Source organism: Eubalaena glacialis, chromosome 18 (assembly GCF_028564815.1).
Source record: "Eubalaena glacialis isolate mEubGla1 chromosome 18, mEubGla1.1.hap2.+ XY, whole genome shotgun sequence".
NCBI lineage: Eukaryota > Metazoa > Chordata > Mammalia > Artiodactyla > Balaenidae > Eubalaena > Eubalaena glacialis.
In genome coordinates this window covers 51734381-51751406 of record NC_083733.1, presented here as the reverse complement: position 1 = coordinate 51751406, position 17026 = coordinate 51734381, and the positions used below count along the sequence as shown (strand labels likewise).

At 59.1% G+C, this 17026-nt stretch overlaps 1 protein-coding gene across 3 annotated transcripts; it reads right to left on the bottom strand.

Annotated features, from left to right (window-relative positions):
* Window positions 1-820: 820 nt before the first annotated feature.
* On the bottom strand, window positions 821-15907 carry KCTD15 (potassium channel tetramerization domain containing 15). Of its 3 annotated transcripts, XM_061172977.1 has the most exons (8): window positions 15772-15907; window positions 14034-14129; window positions 12773-12873; window positions 12379-12471; window positions 11555-11730; window positions 6379-6523; window positions 3421-3726; window positions 821-2297 (listed from the first exon to the last, which is right to left on the bottom strand). In XM_061172977.1, the coding sequence occupies exons 4-8, from the start codon at window positions 12442-12444 to the stop codon at window positions 2139-2141; spliced, it is 852 nt and encodes a 283-aa protein (XP_061028960.1). In that variant the 5' UTR covers window positions 12445-12471; window positions 12773-12873; window positions 14034-14129; window positions 15772-15907; the 3' UTR covers window positions 821-2138. The 3 variants fall into 3 exon arrangements, with proteins under 3 accessions (XP_061028960.1, XP_061028959.1, XP_061028961.1); XM_061172976.1 differs by lacking the exon at window positions 12773-12873; XM_061172978.1 differs by lacking the exons at window positions 12773-12873; window positions 15772-15907 and adding an exon at window positions 14430-14447.
* Window positions 15908-17026: the final 1119 nt, after the last annotated feature.

Genomic DNA, 17026 nt, shown 5'->3' with positions numbered 1-17026 from the left:
CTGTAGGCATGTTGCTGAGCAAAGGAGAAGGCGGGCAAGTCTGTCCAGCAAATTTGACCGTACAGTGGGATGGCGACCGCTTTGCGGCCTCAGACAGCGCATGGCTGTGGCCCGTCCCCAGGCAGGGAGAGGCTGGTGGCCCTTACTGGCATGGGAAAGGGTCCTGGTCAGTTAGAACATAAGGACTTTGAGGAAAAATACAAAAAGGCTCATTAAAATTGGAGGCCTGCGTAAGTACATTCAAACTCCTCGGAAAGAGACGCATTGAGGTCTTGTGCTGAGCTAGGGTGACCCGTCCTCATGCGAAGGGCTGCGTGTCCCCTGGCTGGCCTGAGCCACGCATGGACTGCCTGCCACCTTCTCCTATTGCTCTGCGGGGCTCTAAAGAGGACGTCAACCTCAACCAAAAACCAGAGGGAGGGAAAAATCACAAACATTGAAGACTGGGTTCAAAAGCCCCTGGACACTTTGGGTGTGCCTTTCCCCAGCTTGCATCTGGTTAGGGGCTGTGAATCAGAATTCAGAATCTGTGCTGCCCAGGGGGAACAGGCACAGCAGTGAGGAAACACCCACATGCAATAAACAACAGCAAGCTCAGGACCCCTGTCCCTGCCCCTCCCCCAGTTACCGCTGCTGGTTCTTCCTCATCTGAACTGAAGGAACCGAGGGAGGCATCCCATTCCCAAACCTCCCTGCACAGCATGGAATGCTGGAATCTGGCTGCCGCTTCTGTACAGGATGAAGCCTCAGTCTTTCGCTTTATAGCATCATTTATGGCATGAACTAGGAACATAATGTGTTTACACAAACACGCGACAACTGTACATCAGCATCTTTACAATATTAAAGGAGTCATATACAAGTCTACAGGCATCGTACAAGGGGCAGTGCTGGCCGGGACGCCTCGCCCACCCAGCAGTTCTCTGCGGTTTCTCCAACCCAGGAAAGAGCCATCTCGGGAGGGGAGGGGAACTGTGACAAGGCAGGCGGTATCCATCGTTGGGCCTGTCGTCTGAGAGGCAGCAGGTCTGTGAGGACCCCTCAGAGGCAGTCCTCGTTGGAATCCGGGGCCAAGAACCCAAGGTATGACTCTGTCCGGGTCTTACTGGCAAGCTAGTGTAACAACAGTCTAATTAAAATTCAGTGTGCATATGAGTGTGGGAAAATCAGAGTGGGGGACGGCTTCCTGAGCTGGGGACCCAGAGGATGCTGCTGACAGATGGGCCCCTTCACCGTGGGGCCCATTCCTGAGGTAAGGATGTGCTGTGGCCCCGTGGCTGGTCCTGATGGGAAGATGACTTCTCTGGGAGCCCAGGTGTGCGCACGCACAGATAGGAATCGAAGGCCCTGGGCATTAGTTGGTCAGGTGGTTCTCAAGTGTGGCCTGTGCCCCAGGCGGCAGCAAAGGTAGGGTCTCAAGTGGTTCCACAGCTAACCATCCCCCACGCCTGTACCACCCTCCTCCCAGCAGCCCCACCCCGTGGGAGCCCAGTTTCAGCCCCTGTGACACTGCCATCCCTGCATCTGCCCCTAGAGCAGGGACCAGAAATCTCCAAGCCCTGCTCTGCGGGCACCTGGGCCCGAGTGTCCGGCAGCTCTTCCACCCCCCATGCAGACATGCTGCGCGTCCGACTGAGCTGAGCACCAGGTAAAGAAGCATTGGTCCTTGTCGGCCTCTCTGACTTGTGCACTGACAGTTACTTCCGTCTTAAATACTGTAGAAAAATAAGCCATCTCTGACGCAAGGAGACCCACTGGAGTCTGCCGCGTGGCGAAGGATGGACAGCTCCTCGGAGTGCACTGGGGAGGCCTCTGCTGACCCTGCCTTGGCACGTGTGGCGCCGCGAGGACCGGACTAGGAGCCGAGGGGCCCAGACAACTGGTGGCCGAGTTCTCCCACCTTGGCATCTTTGGGTCACATCAACAGTCCTTCAGTGGACATGCCTCCAGCATCCCACATTCTGTTGCCATGACACGTGGGGCCTTGGGGCTCTCTGGGCAGGCTTTGGACCCTCCAGCCCCACCCTCAGTCTCATGGCCACCGCTAAGCAGGCATAGGCAGAACTCCCCAGCACTGTTTCCTGGCCCCTGGAGTGTCCCCAGGGCCCAGAGGCCTCAGGTGGGCGCTGAGACAGGGCCTAGTCCAGGGGCTCCTGCTTTATTCGGACAGCAGTGGGGGTGGGCTGCGGCCGCCGCTCCTCCCGGCAAAGCACATATTCGCTGAACTGGGAGGAGTCCACGCCACCCCCGCAGGACGCAGCCATGCTGAAACCCCTCTGGAACAGCCTCTCCAGGACCTGCCGGGGAAGAAACAGGGGTCAGTCATGCCCAGCTGCAAGAGTCTGCCTGCCCTGCCTGGCGGGCAGGTGGGCACTAGCCAGGGCAAGCTACCTTCTCCTGTTAAGACACGTCTTGCTTGCTGACAGAGGTCCAGCTGGGCAGCCACAGAAGGGACAGGGGCAGCCAGGCCCCAGGGCCCCTCAAACAGCCAAACCTGGATGGGCGACCACCCTGCTGCCCTCAGGGGTCCACAACCTTGATAGGGGCCCCTCTGTCTCCAGATACATGGTCCCAGGTCCCCCTCCCTCACTGAGGCCCCAGTAATAGAGACCCTGCCCCCAGCCTCTGGGCAGCCACCTGCTTCCCTGAGCTGTGAGTCCCAGATGGTTGGAGGCCTGGGGGCCCATCAGCCCAAGGGAGCTTGGGGTGGAGAGGAGGCGTCCTCCTGATGTTTGAGTCTCTGCAGGTCTCCGTGTCCACGTGGGCGGGCTTGTGCCTCTGTGAGGGCAGGGCCCGGTCACTGTGTCTGACACCTGGGTCCTGCAGCTAGCAAGTGCTGACGGACAGCTTGCGGGATTTTCCCCACAAAGTCCACTCTGCCCCAAGCCTGAAATAGGAGTCTGCTCCTGGGTCTGGAAGAGCTGATGGAAAATAGGCCACTCCATGTGGGGCTTCCCAGCTCTCAGACCCATCTGGGGAAAGGCAGTCCAAACACGCACTGGGCGGCTGTTTGGGTGCTGGTGGCCCCAGTCAGCATGAGGAGGAGGGGGGCTCCAGGCCGCCGGCACTCTCAGCCTCTGACCTGCTGCTCCCACTGCCTGGGTTTAATTTGAATCCAAAGTCAGACTCTGGGTGTCAAATGAAGCACACTTTGTTGAAAATACTCTAGGCCATTTTTATAGAACATCCTTTCGGGGGGGAAAAAAAAAAAAGCATAGATCAATTTTTTTAAGTCCATCCCCCAGGCGCCATCATTTAATTATGAGCGGGACATAAATTATGCATCGACACATTGTTGCCTTTTCTGTAAGATGGCACGGAGGGCCTCGCCATTGCAGGCACCGAGCCTCCCTCCATCTCCCTCTGCCGCCGGAGGGCGTCGGGGAGGCACGGGGGAGGCAGCGGCCGGCCAGCCCTCACCTGCACCGAGTTGAGCCGGCAGTAGCCGTTGAGCGGGAAGCGGATGACGTGCGTGGGGTCCTGGTTCCAGCCGGCGTTGACCGAGTTGCACATGACGTCCCCGGTCTCGGGGAAGACCTCCTCGATGAGAGCCTTCTCGCCGCTGAGCGCGATCCGCTCACCCAGGTCCGGCGTGACGCGCACCACCAGGCAGTCGCAGGCCCGGCTGCGGCGCCGCTGCTCCTGTTCCTGCTGCCAGCGCTCCAGCTCGCGCACCATGGGCTGCAGCTGGTAGTAGCGCGCCTCCTCGTACAGCAGGCTGAAGTCCTGCGGGCACGCGCACACGGGTGGGGGAGGTGGGGATCTGCCCTTCCGGCTCCAGGGGGCCCCCCTCTGAGACCCCGCACCCCCAGGGCACAATGTGGTCTGGGATGGTTGTCCCCATTGTAGGGATGGGGAAAACGAGGCTCGGGTGAATGTGTGCCCAAAAAAAAAGGTCTTGCCTCCATCCAGGCAGCAGCTGGTGTGCACCTGTCCCAAGACCCCCTGAGCTCTTCCATCCGGCCCCAGCACTGGGGGTGGCTTCATCCCCCTGAAGCAGAGAGAAGCCTCTGGATAAACCCGGAGGCTAGATTAGAGGAGCCAGAGGCTGTGCAGATGCCTGGAAACCTGCTGATTTCTCAGCAAGGCATGGGGCAGCCCCGTCCTCACCTGCCCTGGAGGAGCTCACTGCGGAGCACGAGGCGAAACAGACCTGTCTGGGTTGGATTTTCGGCATCATTATCTACCAGACCTTCTCTGAGCCTCAGTTTCCTCATCTATAAAATGGATGTAAACACCCAGCTCAAAGAGGGGGTGAAGCTTAAAGGACAACAAGATCGGCCCCTGCCCTCGCAGGCAGTGTGAGGAGGTGTCTGGGGGGACACCCACCTCTCACCAGCAGCCCACTCCCGGGCTGGTGGGCTCACACCAACCACCCCTCAGGCCCTGATGATCAGACCACTGCCCCGGTCAAACACATGTCCACCCACACCCACCCCAGCCCTGAGTAGCTGAGGACCCGTGACCACACCACTCAGCTCAAGTCCGGCTGGTGAGCCTGAGGACCCCTGGGGGGAGGCAAGGAAGCCCAACCCCCAAAGCCGGGCCCACCCCACTGTGCCTAAGTCCGTTCCTCCTGCTGACTGACCCCAGCTTTCGGAGTCACCCCAAGGGAAGCCTCCCCAGGCCTATCATCAGTCAAGAACCCACCCTGTGGAGCTAGAGACTGTCATACAGAGTGAAGTAAGTCAGAGAGAGAAAAACAAATATCGTATATTAACACATATATGTGGAACCTAGAAAAATGGTACAGATGAACCGGTTTGCAGGGCAGAAATAGAGACACAGATGTAGAGAACAAACGTATGGACACCAAGGGGGGAAAGTGGCGGGGGGGGGATGGTGGTGGGATGAATTGGGAGATTGGGATTGACATATATACACTAATATGTATAAAATAGGTAACTAATAAGAACTGCTGTATAAAAAATAAATAAAATAAAATTCAAGAATTAAAAAGAACCCATCCTGTCCCTCCACAGGGGTTCCTCAGGGCACCAGGCCGGGCCTCTGCTCTCATCCACGCAAGGTCTGAAATGATATCTGCAAACCAACAACCCCACTTCCTTCCTCATAACCCAGAACATCTCCCCCTGACGCCCCACCAGCTCTTCCACACAGGACTGCGGTGCCACTCTCCCCCAGCCTGTTCTACCCTGGGCCTCCACACATCCACTCAGGACTCAAGCTGCAGGCCAGAGGCACCCTCGAGAGCCCCCGACCCTCACCATCCACACCCGTGGCTTCTGCATCTTTTTCCTAAGCGTGAATCTAATCTACCACTCTGTTCCACCTTCACTGCCTCTACCCTCCTGCTCCCCCCCGCATCCTTTTCCACACAACAGATCTGATGGTCATGCCCCTACTCACAACCCTTCCACTGCATTCAGGGTAAAAAGCCAAATGCTGAGCTGGCCACCAAGGTCCTGACACCAAGCAGCAGCCTTCCTTCCTGCTCTTCCCTTCCCAGTTCATATGGTCCCAGGCTGCCACGTATCCAGCTCCTTGCCCTCCCCTCGCCCCTCCCCACCAAGGCCCTCACACCCGTCTGCCCCCGTTCCTCCGCCATCACCCAGAGAAACAGCCTTGCCTCCAAACCCTCCCAGGCCCGCTTTCCGCGTGGTTCACTCTCACAGTACTCTCTGCTTCTCTGAAGCGTTTGCCCCTGTGGAATTCAAGTGTTTTTTTGTTCATCATCTGTCTTCCCACTAGACCGTAACCACTGTGGGGACAGGACCCATGTCTGCCTTGTCTTTCACTGCATTTTCAGCCCGAGTTCGGCTGTTGGCACCCAGGAACTGAATTGAATGAAGGATAAAACACCCCCAGGGCCACTGGGTCCTCTGGGTGCCGGCAGGAAGAAAGAAAGGAAGGACATTTGCTGGTTGGAGCTGAGGTAGCCCAGGCATGGGCTTCCTGCCTCCGGGATCCCCGTGCCGTGAGCGGCCCAGCACCAGAGGCAGGACTCTCGGAACCAGGTCGGCTGCCGCAGACAGGCTCGCCCGGAGACCTGGGGGCAACCTTCTGTGTAAGGGTGTTTGGTTTGGATCAGTTTTCCCCCTGCCAAATGCCTACAAGGAACAGATTTGGGAACCTCTAACTCCTGTAACTCCGGCACACGACAGTCCTTCAACACGACAAACATGAAACCGGGGTAAGCGCCACTGCCACTGCTTAATTGTTGTTACACCCTGATAAATAAGCTAAAAATGTGAGAAAACAAAATTAGTTTAGAAAAACTGATTTAGCCCTCGGCTTCATCGTTTAAGTTTTTATGGTTGCCATGACAACTGTGGGTCCTTTTATTAAGTCACAGCCTACCCTGTGTAACGCCACCGCACAGGCAGTGTGCCGTGCAGCTGCCGGCTGCGGACTTACCTTGAAGTCATCTGGGAGCAGCAGTTTCGACGTCCGCAGGAAGCTCAGGACATAGCGGAAAATCTCCCCATCCCGGTCGATGAAATAATGTTGCTTCAAACTGTCCAGCACGATGGGCTCGGTGCCATTGAAGAGGCGGCTTATTCTGGGAGAGATGGGGGCGGAGATGTGGGATGGAAGGGCGGGTCCACCTGCCCCACCCCGACTCCTTAGAGCTCCCCCTGCTGGAGGGGCGAGGGGCCTTACATGGGTGACTCTGGGACTGCGCCAGGACTGAAAAGGATGTCTGCACATGCCAGCGGCAGCCAGGCCACAGTCAGCCGGGACACCAGCACGTGCACACGGCCCGCCTACACTCACAAGCCACAGCCAGAGAGAGACACACCCAGCTCTATACACCCGCCTGCCCGCTGACACAGATTACAGGCCTGGAAAACCACAGCGAGACACAGACACAAGACACCTCATCCCACGCACACAAACCCTTGCCGGACAGAACTGCCCAGAAGACCCCCACTGACCATCAGACATGCCAGCTCACAGCCACCCGCCCAGTGAACACATGTAAACCAGCTGACACACTCCCGGGTCACACACATCCACCTCACCCAACCCGCGTGAACGAGCATTGGACAGGACACACCCGGGCAGCAGGCACAGCGTCACATGGTCCCCTCCCTCACAACACACAAATCACAGGCAGACCCAGACACATCCCGGTGAGGGACATACCAGGCAGCACGGGTCCACCAGAGACACAGCTACGTACACTCAACAAACTCACAGACGAACCACCCACAGCCCTGCGCTCGGGGAACCCTAGGGGAGAACAGAGGCAGGCACCAGGGACAGCACGTGTGTGTGCAGCTACAGTGCACGCATGTACACACACACACACACACGCATACCCCAGTGTGTACACACATACCAGTGTGGATGCACACGGAACAGTGCACACACATGCTCGAATGTGTGCACACGTGCTACAGCGTGTGCGCACCAGGGAGGGGACCGCGAGGGGAGGCCAGGTCCCAGCACCCCATCTTCTGCAGGGCAGTGGCTCTGACAGAAGCACAGGGCCTGCAGGAGGCTCTCGGGGCACCCTGATGCCTGGCCCCCTCCACTCCAGCGGGGAGGAACCAGGCCTCCCCACTTCCCAGGGCAGCAGTCTCTGGTTTGGCTAACTTCCCCTGCAGACCCCAGGCCCCGGTGGGGAGCGTTAGGACACCCCGAAGAGGGGTGGGGACAGCCAAGAGCTTGACTCGGGAACCGCAGGGCGGTCGGCAGGGTCTCCCCAGGGGCAGCACCGCCGGACATCCTTCGGCAGACAGGCAGGGCCACACACACGTCCCCAGCTGGACCCTGCACAGCCTGGGAGAAGGGTGGCCCCGACCTGGGCCCCAGGCCTTCCAGCCCAACCTGTACAAGCTGAGGCTTAGCCCCCTCACTCTCTGCCTGCACTGGCAAGACCTCCCAGGAGGGCTCCCCCCTCCCTCAGCTGCCCACTCCTCCGTCTGCCCCGGGTCACTGCTCCTCAGGCCCTGCCCCACTCCTGCCACCGTGCGCCAGGGCAATGAGCTGGGCAGAAGCTGAGGGGTCACGGCACCCAAAGCCTCTCTCGGGGCCTCCCATTGACACCATTCACCCTGGTGGCCTGGTACACTTCAGGCATCGGCCAGGAGGGTCTGCCCAGGGGTAGAGTGACTAACCTGTTCTCACTCTGGGGACATGGCCCAGCGGGGCCGTATAAAGGGCAAGGCTGCCTCGTAGATGGGCATGAGCAGGCCAGAGCCCACGGGGAGGTGTGGAGAGGCCCGAGCCTGTGGAACCAGTGCTGCGGTCACCCAGATACAACTCATCTCAGAGCTCCAAAGGCCATGGAGCCCTATCCACCCCCAGGCCTGGTGACAGTGATACTGGGGAACACAGCCCCGTTGGAAAGCTCTGTGGGCTCCATGGCCTATTCCAGGCCTCAAACTCCCCAAGACCTAACCTCAGCAGAGCTTGGGCATCCAGATGTCAGAATAAGGGCCACGCTGCAGCCCTGGAGACAGACAGGACTGAGCGAGGCTGCCAGGTGCCATGGGCAGTCATCAGCAGACTGCTGAGGGACCCCACGTGGCACCAGCAGGAAGAAGTAAGCGCCATTTCCATAGCTTAGCCAGCAAGTGTGAAGCCTCAGCCCCCCTGCAGAAGTTTCTCCACCCTTCCTGGCTGAGCTCAAGCGCTGTGTGCAGCAAGCAACGTTCCACGGCTGTCTGTGTTGCAAATCCCTCCTGACATCAGGCTGTGAAGCTCCAGACCTGTTGGTCCGGAGGACTCCCAATCCACCACATTCCAGGGCTTCCTGGGTTCTAGGTTGTCTTATTGGTCCAAGGCTAGAAGGCTCTCAATCTGCCTTATTTCAGGACTGGCTGGTTCTAGGTCTTTCCACGGTTCGGTGTCTCTTCACAGACTAAGGCCTTTCATGCCCTCAGGGTCTGAAGCTATCAAGGACATGAGCAGCTTGAGGGAAGGTTAGGACAGTCACTTCAAAGGGAGCTCCCTACACGTGTGTGGTGCTAAGAGTCCATTCCCACCCCAGGCCACTCTCTGAGGGAGGCTGCAGGTTCGGGGCACCAATCTCAGAAGCCTTCCACAGAATAAGCTGGCCAGTTCTGACCCCAGCTGATAGGGGTTGTCTTCTTTTTCTTCTTCTTTCTTTCTTTCTTTAAGCTTTGGCTCCAATTTCCTGCATGTTTCAGTGGCAGGTTTTATTAGTTCTAAAGTTCCTGGACATCTTAATTTGTTGCTTCCCACAGTGAGGATGAACGCAAGCGTGGGGCTGCCATGGCAGGAGCTAAACGATGTCCAGCAAGTGCGGTGGCAGACACAGGAGTCCACTCCCAGCACCGGGCAGCTGGGCGGGGCCGGCTCTGGGCGAGGACCCGTTGGCGCTCCCTGCCTTGCAGCCACCCTGACCAGCCAAGAACCAGAAGCCCAGGCATAGCTGTGTGGGCACCGGGACCTGAGGGGGTGGGGGGTCTCCCAGCATTGCCCAGGGTGAGACTTTGCTGACATGCAGAACTCCCTCCACCCCGGGTGACCTTAACACAATTCTCCATCTCCAGGTGACCTATACATCGGTGACCCTGGGTGAGGGATTGATCTTTGTTTCCAGAATTAGTGAAAAACAGTTTTTTAGTTTTAATAATTTACTCAATGAAGGACAAGAGAGATCTGAGGGGCTCTGGCCAGCAGAGCTGCCCAACCCACTTCTCAGGCCTGGCCTGACCCACTGTCCTGACTGTCCTACAGGTCCTTCCCCCACCCCCACCCCCGGCCCCCCCCCCCCTCCCCCGCCTCTAAGCCAAAGCTTCAGGCCCGAGGAGCAGCTCTCCTGTGAGCTGGAAGCCATCCAGGCAGAACAACAGGTTCATCCTGAGGCTCAGCCCCAGGGAAGAATGCAGACCACCACCCCCTCTGGGCACATCCTGCTGGCCCGAGGGTCCCACAGGTCATGGCCCCCCGGCAAGATGGCCCGCCCCACGTCAGAGCAGGACAATGGGTGAGGAAGGGCTGTGGGTCTGGGAGGGGAGGACCACCCCCCTGCCCACCCCGCTCCAGGCAGCAGCCTGGAGACAGAATGAGGAGGCCATTCCCCGCAGGCCTGGGCCATGATGACTCCAGAAAGGCAAGTGTCTGATTTCAGGAAACACTCTTCAGAGAGGTTGTGGGCAAGGGTTTTATGAATTTCACTCGCAAACGTCGTCAACCGATTAAGGGATGATCTATCTCAAACAACGCACGAATGCCGCACAAGGCAAAATTGAAATTAAATAAGCAGAATCCATCTCCCATCCTAGACAGGGCTCTGCCAGAGAGTGCCAGGCCGACACAGCTGACATGGCCTTCCGGATGCTGCCCCCTCCGAGGCCCCCAGGTCACAAGTGCCCCAGGCCTAGCCTCTGTCTGCTGAGGGAGTGAAGCTCCAACCGCCACCTGCACCCAATTCCCCAAATTCTGAACGAGACACTGCATCCACCTCCAGAACTCCCCCCTGGAGGGCGCCACCCCGGCCTCCAACGAGCTCCCAAAGCCGCCACTTCCACACACTATGAATCCTCCGTGCTCTGAGCAGCCACACCAGCGACGAGGCAGCCTGATCAGAAAGCTTCCCAGAACCGACCCCCCTCTCTGTCTGGGGGATTAATTAACTCCTCTTTTTATTTTAAACGTCTAAAACAGAGGTGATGCCCTGCAGCCGTGGCCCTCCCGCTGCCAGCCCTCAGTGGTGGCCGCCTCGCTGTACCAGGAGCAAGCAGTCCCAGGCTCAGCAAGCAACATGCGGCATCATCTCCAGGAGATGCTCAGAGACCCATCCCACCTCTGGTCAGCCCTGCTGTTATAGGGGGAAACCAGGTCTGCCCCTAGGAGAGAAATGCCTGAGAGGCAAAAGCAGGAGAGTCAGCAGTGCCCGGCGCCTCCCAAAGAAGAGTCCAGGAGTCAGGAGCACCGGGGAGCTGGGCAGAGTGTAAAGCTCCCTGTAGGGAGGGTCCTGGTCGGAGACGTTTTGCCCACTGATGGCGGTATGTGGCTCACGCTTATCCATAGCTGTGGATATTCCCGAACATCATGGAATTCCTAGCCAGTCACTGCAACCCCCCCAAATCCAAGGGAGCCTGCTGCTAGCCCTTAGAGTCCAGCAGTGGCCACCCAAACAGGCAAAGATGACAAATTGCAGCTCCCCCTCATCCTTCCCCTTATGCTCTATCCCAAGGATTAGACTCGGAAATAGGATGAACTATTTCTCCCCGGCATGACCCCAAGAAGTATGCAGCATTGCTCACGAATGGTCCCCTGCAAAGGCCAGGCTTGAGTCTCGCTCAAGAGTAACATGATGGAACATGAGATTCCCCAGCCAGCTGCTGGCCAGCGGCAGGTGGGGCTGGCTCTGAAAAGTGGCCTCTGCCAGTGAGTCAGGAACTCCACCTAACACTACTAATGCCACCAGCTCAGGGTCACAAGTCCCTGTGCAAAGCAGCCATTAACAGGGAGACTCAGCTTCCTAAACCCTAGTTCCCCAGGTCTAGCAGCAGGGGGGCCTTGGAGAGCCCTGCGTGTTGGCTGGTAGCAGGCTACAGATGCTGCCTGTCACCACTGCACGCCCTGGTGCCACGAGGGGCTTGGCTCTTACCTGGAGTCAGGGTACTTGGTGAGCGTGGCCAGGCTGCTGGTGTACATGTGGCCGCCCACGTCGATGTGCACAGGCGCGTTGGACTTAGTGAGCTGGGCTGGCAGTGGGATCCCCTGGGCGGCCAGGGGAGACACAGGCGACCGGGTGAGAGACAACCGAGACATGCTTCCTCCCTCCTGGAGATGGAAACAAGGCACAAAACAAGGGTTTCTCCACGATGGAGCTATGCACTCCTTTTATTGCCAGTGTGATCACAGATCTAATCAGATCACTTCTGCCTGTGCCTGATCACATATTCAGCTGACAAATTATGGCCACCACTGTAATTAAGTGTATTTGCATCATTTTCTTCAAAGTACCAGAGGGAAAAAAGAAAGATGCTTATTAGCAATAAGAAATCAAGAAAAAAAATTTTTTTCAAGGTGTCAGCCTCCAGGGGCATAAAACAAACTGCAAAATTCTAATTAAAGGTCATGGGCTTATGTGTTAGATGTGAAATATCCCCTGACAAACGAATCACCAATTTGTGAATTGGGATTCAGGGGTTTTTGCAAGTTTGTCTCAGTAACGAGACACCTCTAAATTAGTGACTTCCTCAGCACCTAAGGCGTTGAGTTTTATACATGTAGTAAATTTCACATCAAATTAAGAGCATTTTTGTTTCAAAAAAATATATATAATCGTACGGCCAGTCAACAGCCATCTCTTGAATGCCACAGCTACGGCTGCGGCTGCGAGGAAGGGCAGCCAGTGAGCTGGCGCTTGGGAAGAGGGCAAAGAGGAGGACACCAGCCCTTGACCCAGCCCACCCTGCTGGCTCTCACCGCGGTGCCAGTGCTGCCGTGGGCGTGAAGCGAGGACCCGCTCGGCCGCTCCTTGCGGTGAGGCATCTAGGCTTCCATCGCTACCCAGAGTATCTGTGGGAAGGACCAACACAACCAGACAGGACTTACTCCTCAGTGGTCCTGGGCGCCGTGTCTCCCAGTCAAAGATGCTTACAATCCTCCTTTATGAACATGCGTCCCAGGACCCCATGCCCTACCACACTGCCCGCTACTATCCTGTCCCCACACCCCAAAGCAAGCCTCCAGGCCATAGGAGATTACTTACACACACACACACACACACACACACACACACACTCACTCACACATGTGTTTTCAGGGCAGCTCCATGTCTGCTAATTCAGCTAATGACAGTACTGAAACATATGCTCACCATGATTGCCCCCAAAATGTTTCCGAACAAATCCGATTTTCTTGGTATTTTGCTTTCGAGACACGTTACCAAGCATGTCTCCTCTTGCTTCAGAGAGAACCCTGGGAACCAAAGCTCAGAGAGGATCCCCCCACCCTCCATGGGCTGGGGAGCCCCAGGACCTCTCTGAACACCGTCTCTGCAGTGTTAAGATGCAGTTTGCAACTGGCTGGACACAGAGAAGCCAGGGAAGAGCGAAAGTCACTTAGGAAGCCACCGCTCCCCCTGTGGCTCCTTAGAGAAGAAAACTTGTCTTTGTTTGCCCAGCCTGCACCTCTGCAGTTTCTCCCCAGACCCCGGGAATGGTCTTGTCTGTGCCTAATATATTCCAGATCCCTTTGGGATCACAGCCCCAAGGCATTAGAAAGCTGGCCAGAAGGAGACAGCAGCTCAGCTAATGAACACTCTCTCCTGCCCCTCCCCACAGTCTCTTCTGAGCCGCAAACACCTGAAATAAGATTGCCCCACAGTCTCTAGAAGCTGTCTGAGAACACTCTGCAGGCCCTATGCAGGAGAGCTGGAGAAGAGCGGGTTTAAGCAGACCCTTCCACTGACCTGGGGCTGGGGGAGACGTGCACAGTGGCTATCATGCCCCCCGCCCCCACTGGCTGCCACATACCTAAACCTGGACTTATCCGTTGCAGGTTTAACCGGACCTCTCTCAAGGATTGACTTTGTGCCTTGAAATTCAACATCCAGTTTTAATACATGAACCAAGGTCCAATGAGAATCAAATCCTGCAAATTTAAGCCGGGTCACTCTCCCAGGATTTGTCCTGCCCTCGGTGTCCTGGCAAGTCCTCTGACAGGAAACGGGTAGGGGTGGCTATTAGCAGACAGTGATGTTTAACTTCTAGCTGTCCAGGGTCTGCTGCTTTGGGCATTCCTGAGTTCCCGCAAGCTTCAAAAAGAAAACCAGGTCACTTATCTCAAGGAAGTTCTGAGAAACCAAAACATATCTCAGGAATGGGCTATCCTGCCCTGGGAGGCTCTGCTAGGGAGGAGTCAGAAGGAAAGCCACACTGAGGATAAACTGTGCTGGAAGGAATCCCGATGGAACGTCTATCAAAGCGGACTGCACAATGCCGGCCCTACTGCCAGGACACTACTCAGAAGTGACATTTAACACCAAGTACCCATCACAAAAGCTGCTCCATCCTGTTCTCACCCAGACTTTTCCATCGCAAGCACCACCTGATGTTCATGGCACACCAGAAACTCACCACTGGAAGCCCCAGGCTGTACGCCTTGCCGCGAACCTCCACTGCTCCCTCCGACAAACGCATCTGTGCTGGACAACGACCCTTTCCCCGAGACCACTGCCAAGGTCAGAAGCATAAAGTGGGTGCAGGAAGAGACACAAGTTCATTCCGCCAGCACCAGCATCAAACCCACGACCAGCCCCAGCTCGCCACGGCCCTCCCGAGGCTCAGCCAAACCGCCTGTTGCAGGGGCCTCGGCGGTAGTGTGCTGCCCGGCCCGCGGGTTTCCAAACTGGCTGGGTATTGACCCGCTTCTCCAGGCTGCGGCGGGAGCCCGGGGTCCCGCGCCCGCCCGCCACCGAGCCCCGCCCGCCCGAGCAGAGGGAAGCGAGCAGAATGCCACGCTCATTTACACACAAAATGATTTTGTGTCCCATTGTGCTCGCAGTTGTTCAGCTCTCTGGGGGTGATTAAACTGGCTGAGCTGCGGCAGCTTGAGACGATTTCACTAAATCGCTTCTTCGTGAAGTCGCTTCTTTGCTAAGCTGTTATTTTAACCATAAAAGGTAAACAGAAGGCGGCTCGAGAACTCCCTTCAGGTCTGCGCCCAGGGCGCCAGCCCCAGGCAAGAGGGCCAGGGGCCTGCAGAATTGTCCAGGGGGCGGGCCGGAAGGGAGGCAGGCGGGCCACCTGGCGCGCGCCAGCCCGGCCGCGGAGCCCGCCGGCCGGTGTGAACTTCGTTCGGGGCGGCCGGAGCCGGCTGGGTGCAGGCCGGCGGCGCCGCGGGCGGCGGTGGCCGCGGCACGCAAAGCGCCTGGCAGGACCGCGAGGGTGTGCGGCACGGGCGGGGCGGAAGACAAAGTTAAATCAAGAGGTAGACACTTAGAGACCACAGATGGGAAGCTCGCCTAATTAAGGACGTAAAAGCGCTTTTGTTCTCAAAGTTTATTGTTGCCGGGATTTAAAAAAAAAATTAATTGAACTAATGCTGTTATTCAATCGTGCAGTTAAATTCCTTCATGCACATTTGAGACGCGGAGTGAAAACTTGAAGCTGATCTTTCTGCAGTCGGAGGTGGGGGGCGCGGGAGGACTGAAACGCGCTCCAGCTACGGGGGAGGGGGGCTGTTTGCGAGTGTGCCGGTGCGCGCGTCCAGGTCAGGGGGTACCGGCGGGAATCGGGGATCCGGAGGCGGCGATCGCATCTCCGCGCGGCCCGCCTGGGGCTCCAGACCCCGCGCGCTTGGGACGACCACCAGACCGCCAGCCCCTCCCGCTCCGTTTCGGACTCGCGGGTGGGCGTCAGAGGACGCACATCTGTCCCGTTGGAGACTTTTTCTCTCTCTGATTTGGACACCAAGCCGGGTCCAGTCAGCCGAAGCCCCAGCTGCGTGAGCCGGGTTCTGACCCCGGAAACTCGCCGGCCCTGCAGGGCGCTCGGCCCTGCACTGAGGCCCGAGTGCCGGGACCTGAACACCCCCTCACCCCCACCACCCCGGTGCGGCAGGAAGCTCGGTGCCCGCCCGCGTGGGGAGGGTCCACCCGGGGCCAGGGCCGGCCCACGTGGGCAGTCCCCCCCCTCCCGCACCAGGCCTTTGTGCTGGGTGCCCCCGTGCCGCCAGCCCCCGCCGCCCTGCACCGGGACAAAGCAGCCGCCCCTCCCACGTCCGAACCACGGCCGGGCGACTTTCTGGGTATCGCAGCCACTTTAGGGACAGGGGTGCGCGTCGCTGAGCGGTGGCCGCCCGCGCGGGGCTTACCTCGGAGCCGGAGCGGCGGATCGGACTCGGGCGCAGCCCCCGCCCCGCGCAGCCGCTGGTCTCGGGCGCCGGGCGCAGTCTCGCCGCCTCTGCTCGCTGCGCGGGTCGCTCCGGTCTCGTCCTGGAGTTACTTTCTCTCTCGCCCCCAACCCTCCCCCCACCCACCCCTCCCGCCCCGGCCCCCGCTTCGCGCGGCCCCTCGCGGCGCGGCGCGCCGGGGCCTCCCCTCCCCGCCCTCCCCTCGCCTCCTCCCCTCCTCGCGGCCGCCGCCGCCGCCTCCTCTTCGCGCCGCTCTCCGGCTGCCCTCCCGCCGCTCCCACCTCCTCTCCTCCCTCCTCTCTCTCCAGCGGCCTTCCCCGATTGCTGGCGAGAAAGCCAGCCCCCCACCTTAGCCCGTAGCCTGCGCCCCGACGCGGCCGAGCCCGGACGCAAAGGGCAGCGATCCGGCTCCAAATTACCCAGCGCTGCGAGCGCGAGCGGGAGCGCGCGGCGACTCCTGGCTCGGGGCTCGGCTGCGCCGCGGGGCAGAGGATTAGAGTCGCAATTAGCTCCGCGCGCCCGCGCCTGCCGCGCTTGGCGACAAAAATGCGCCGTTTCCCTTCCTTTAGCCGGGCGATCACCACCCGCCTCCCCCGGAGTCCGCGCCTTCCCGCCGGGGCCTCCGCCAGGACCCTCCCGGGAGCGGTGCGCCCAGGCCCCCGCACCCTCCGCCGCCCAGCCCCCCGCCCCCCGCCGGCCAGCCACGCGGCGCCCGGGCCTCCTCCGGGCTCGGGAGGGGGCGGGGGAGAAGCTGATTTTAATCATTGTCATTTCATCTGATGTAATATTTCCCCGGGCGCTTTCAGCTGGGCATAAATTTTCGGCTCCCAAATAAGTAACACAGGGCACGTTTCTCACATTTCTTGACTCCTCGGTTACAAAGAGGAGAGCAGCCGCCGCCGCGGCGCCCGGGGGTAGGGGCGGGACTTGGGAAGAAACTGGGCTGCGAGTCGGCCGGGGCTGGAGAGGAGCCGGGGGCCGGTGCCGCCCCTCCCCCTCCCTGGCCTTCCTCCCCGGGTCTCTGCCCCGGCTGCCCCTCTACCGGGGAGCAGCGCCGCCCGTGACGTCTGCGGACACGGGGTCAGCCACCGCGGGGGAGGGGCGCACGGGGGGCGCCCGGCCGGCCCCCCGCGGCCAGACGCGCCATTTCCTTTACGCGCGCGGCGCGATGGAGATGTCTACCGCCAAGACTCCCCGCGGCGCCGAGGCCTGCGCC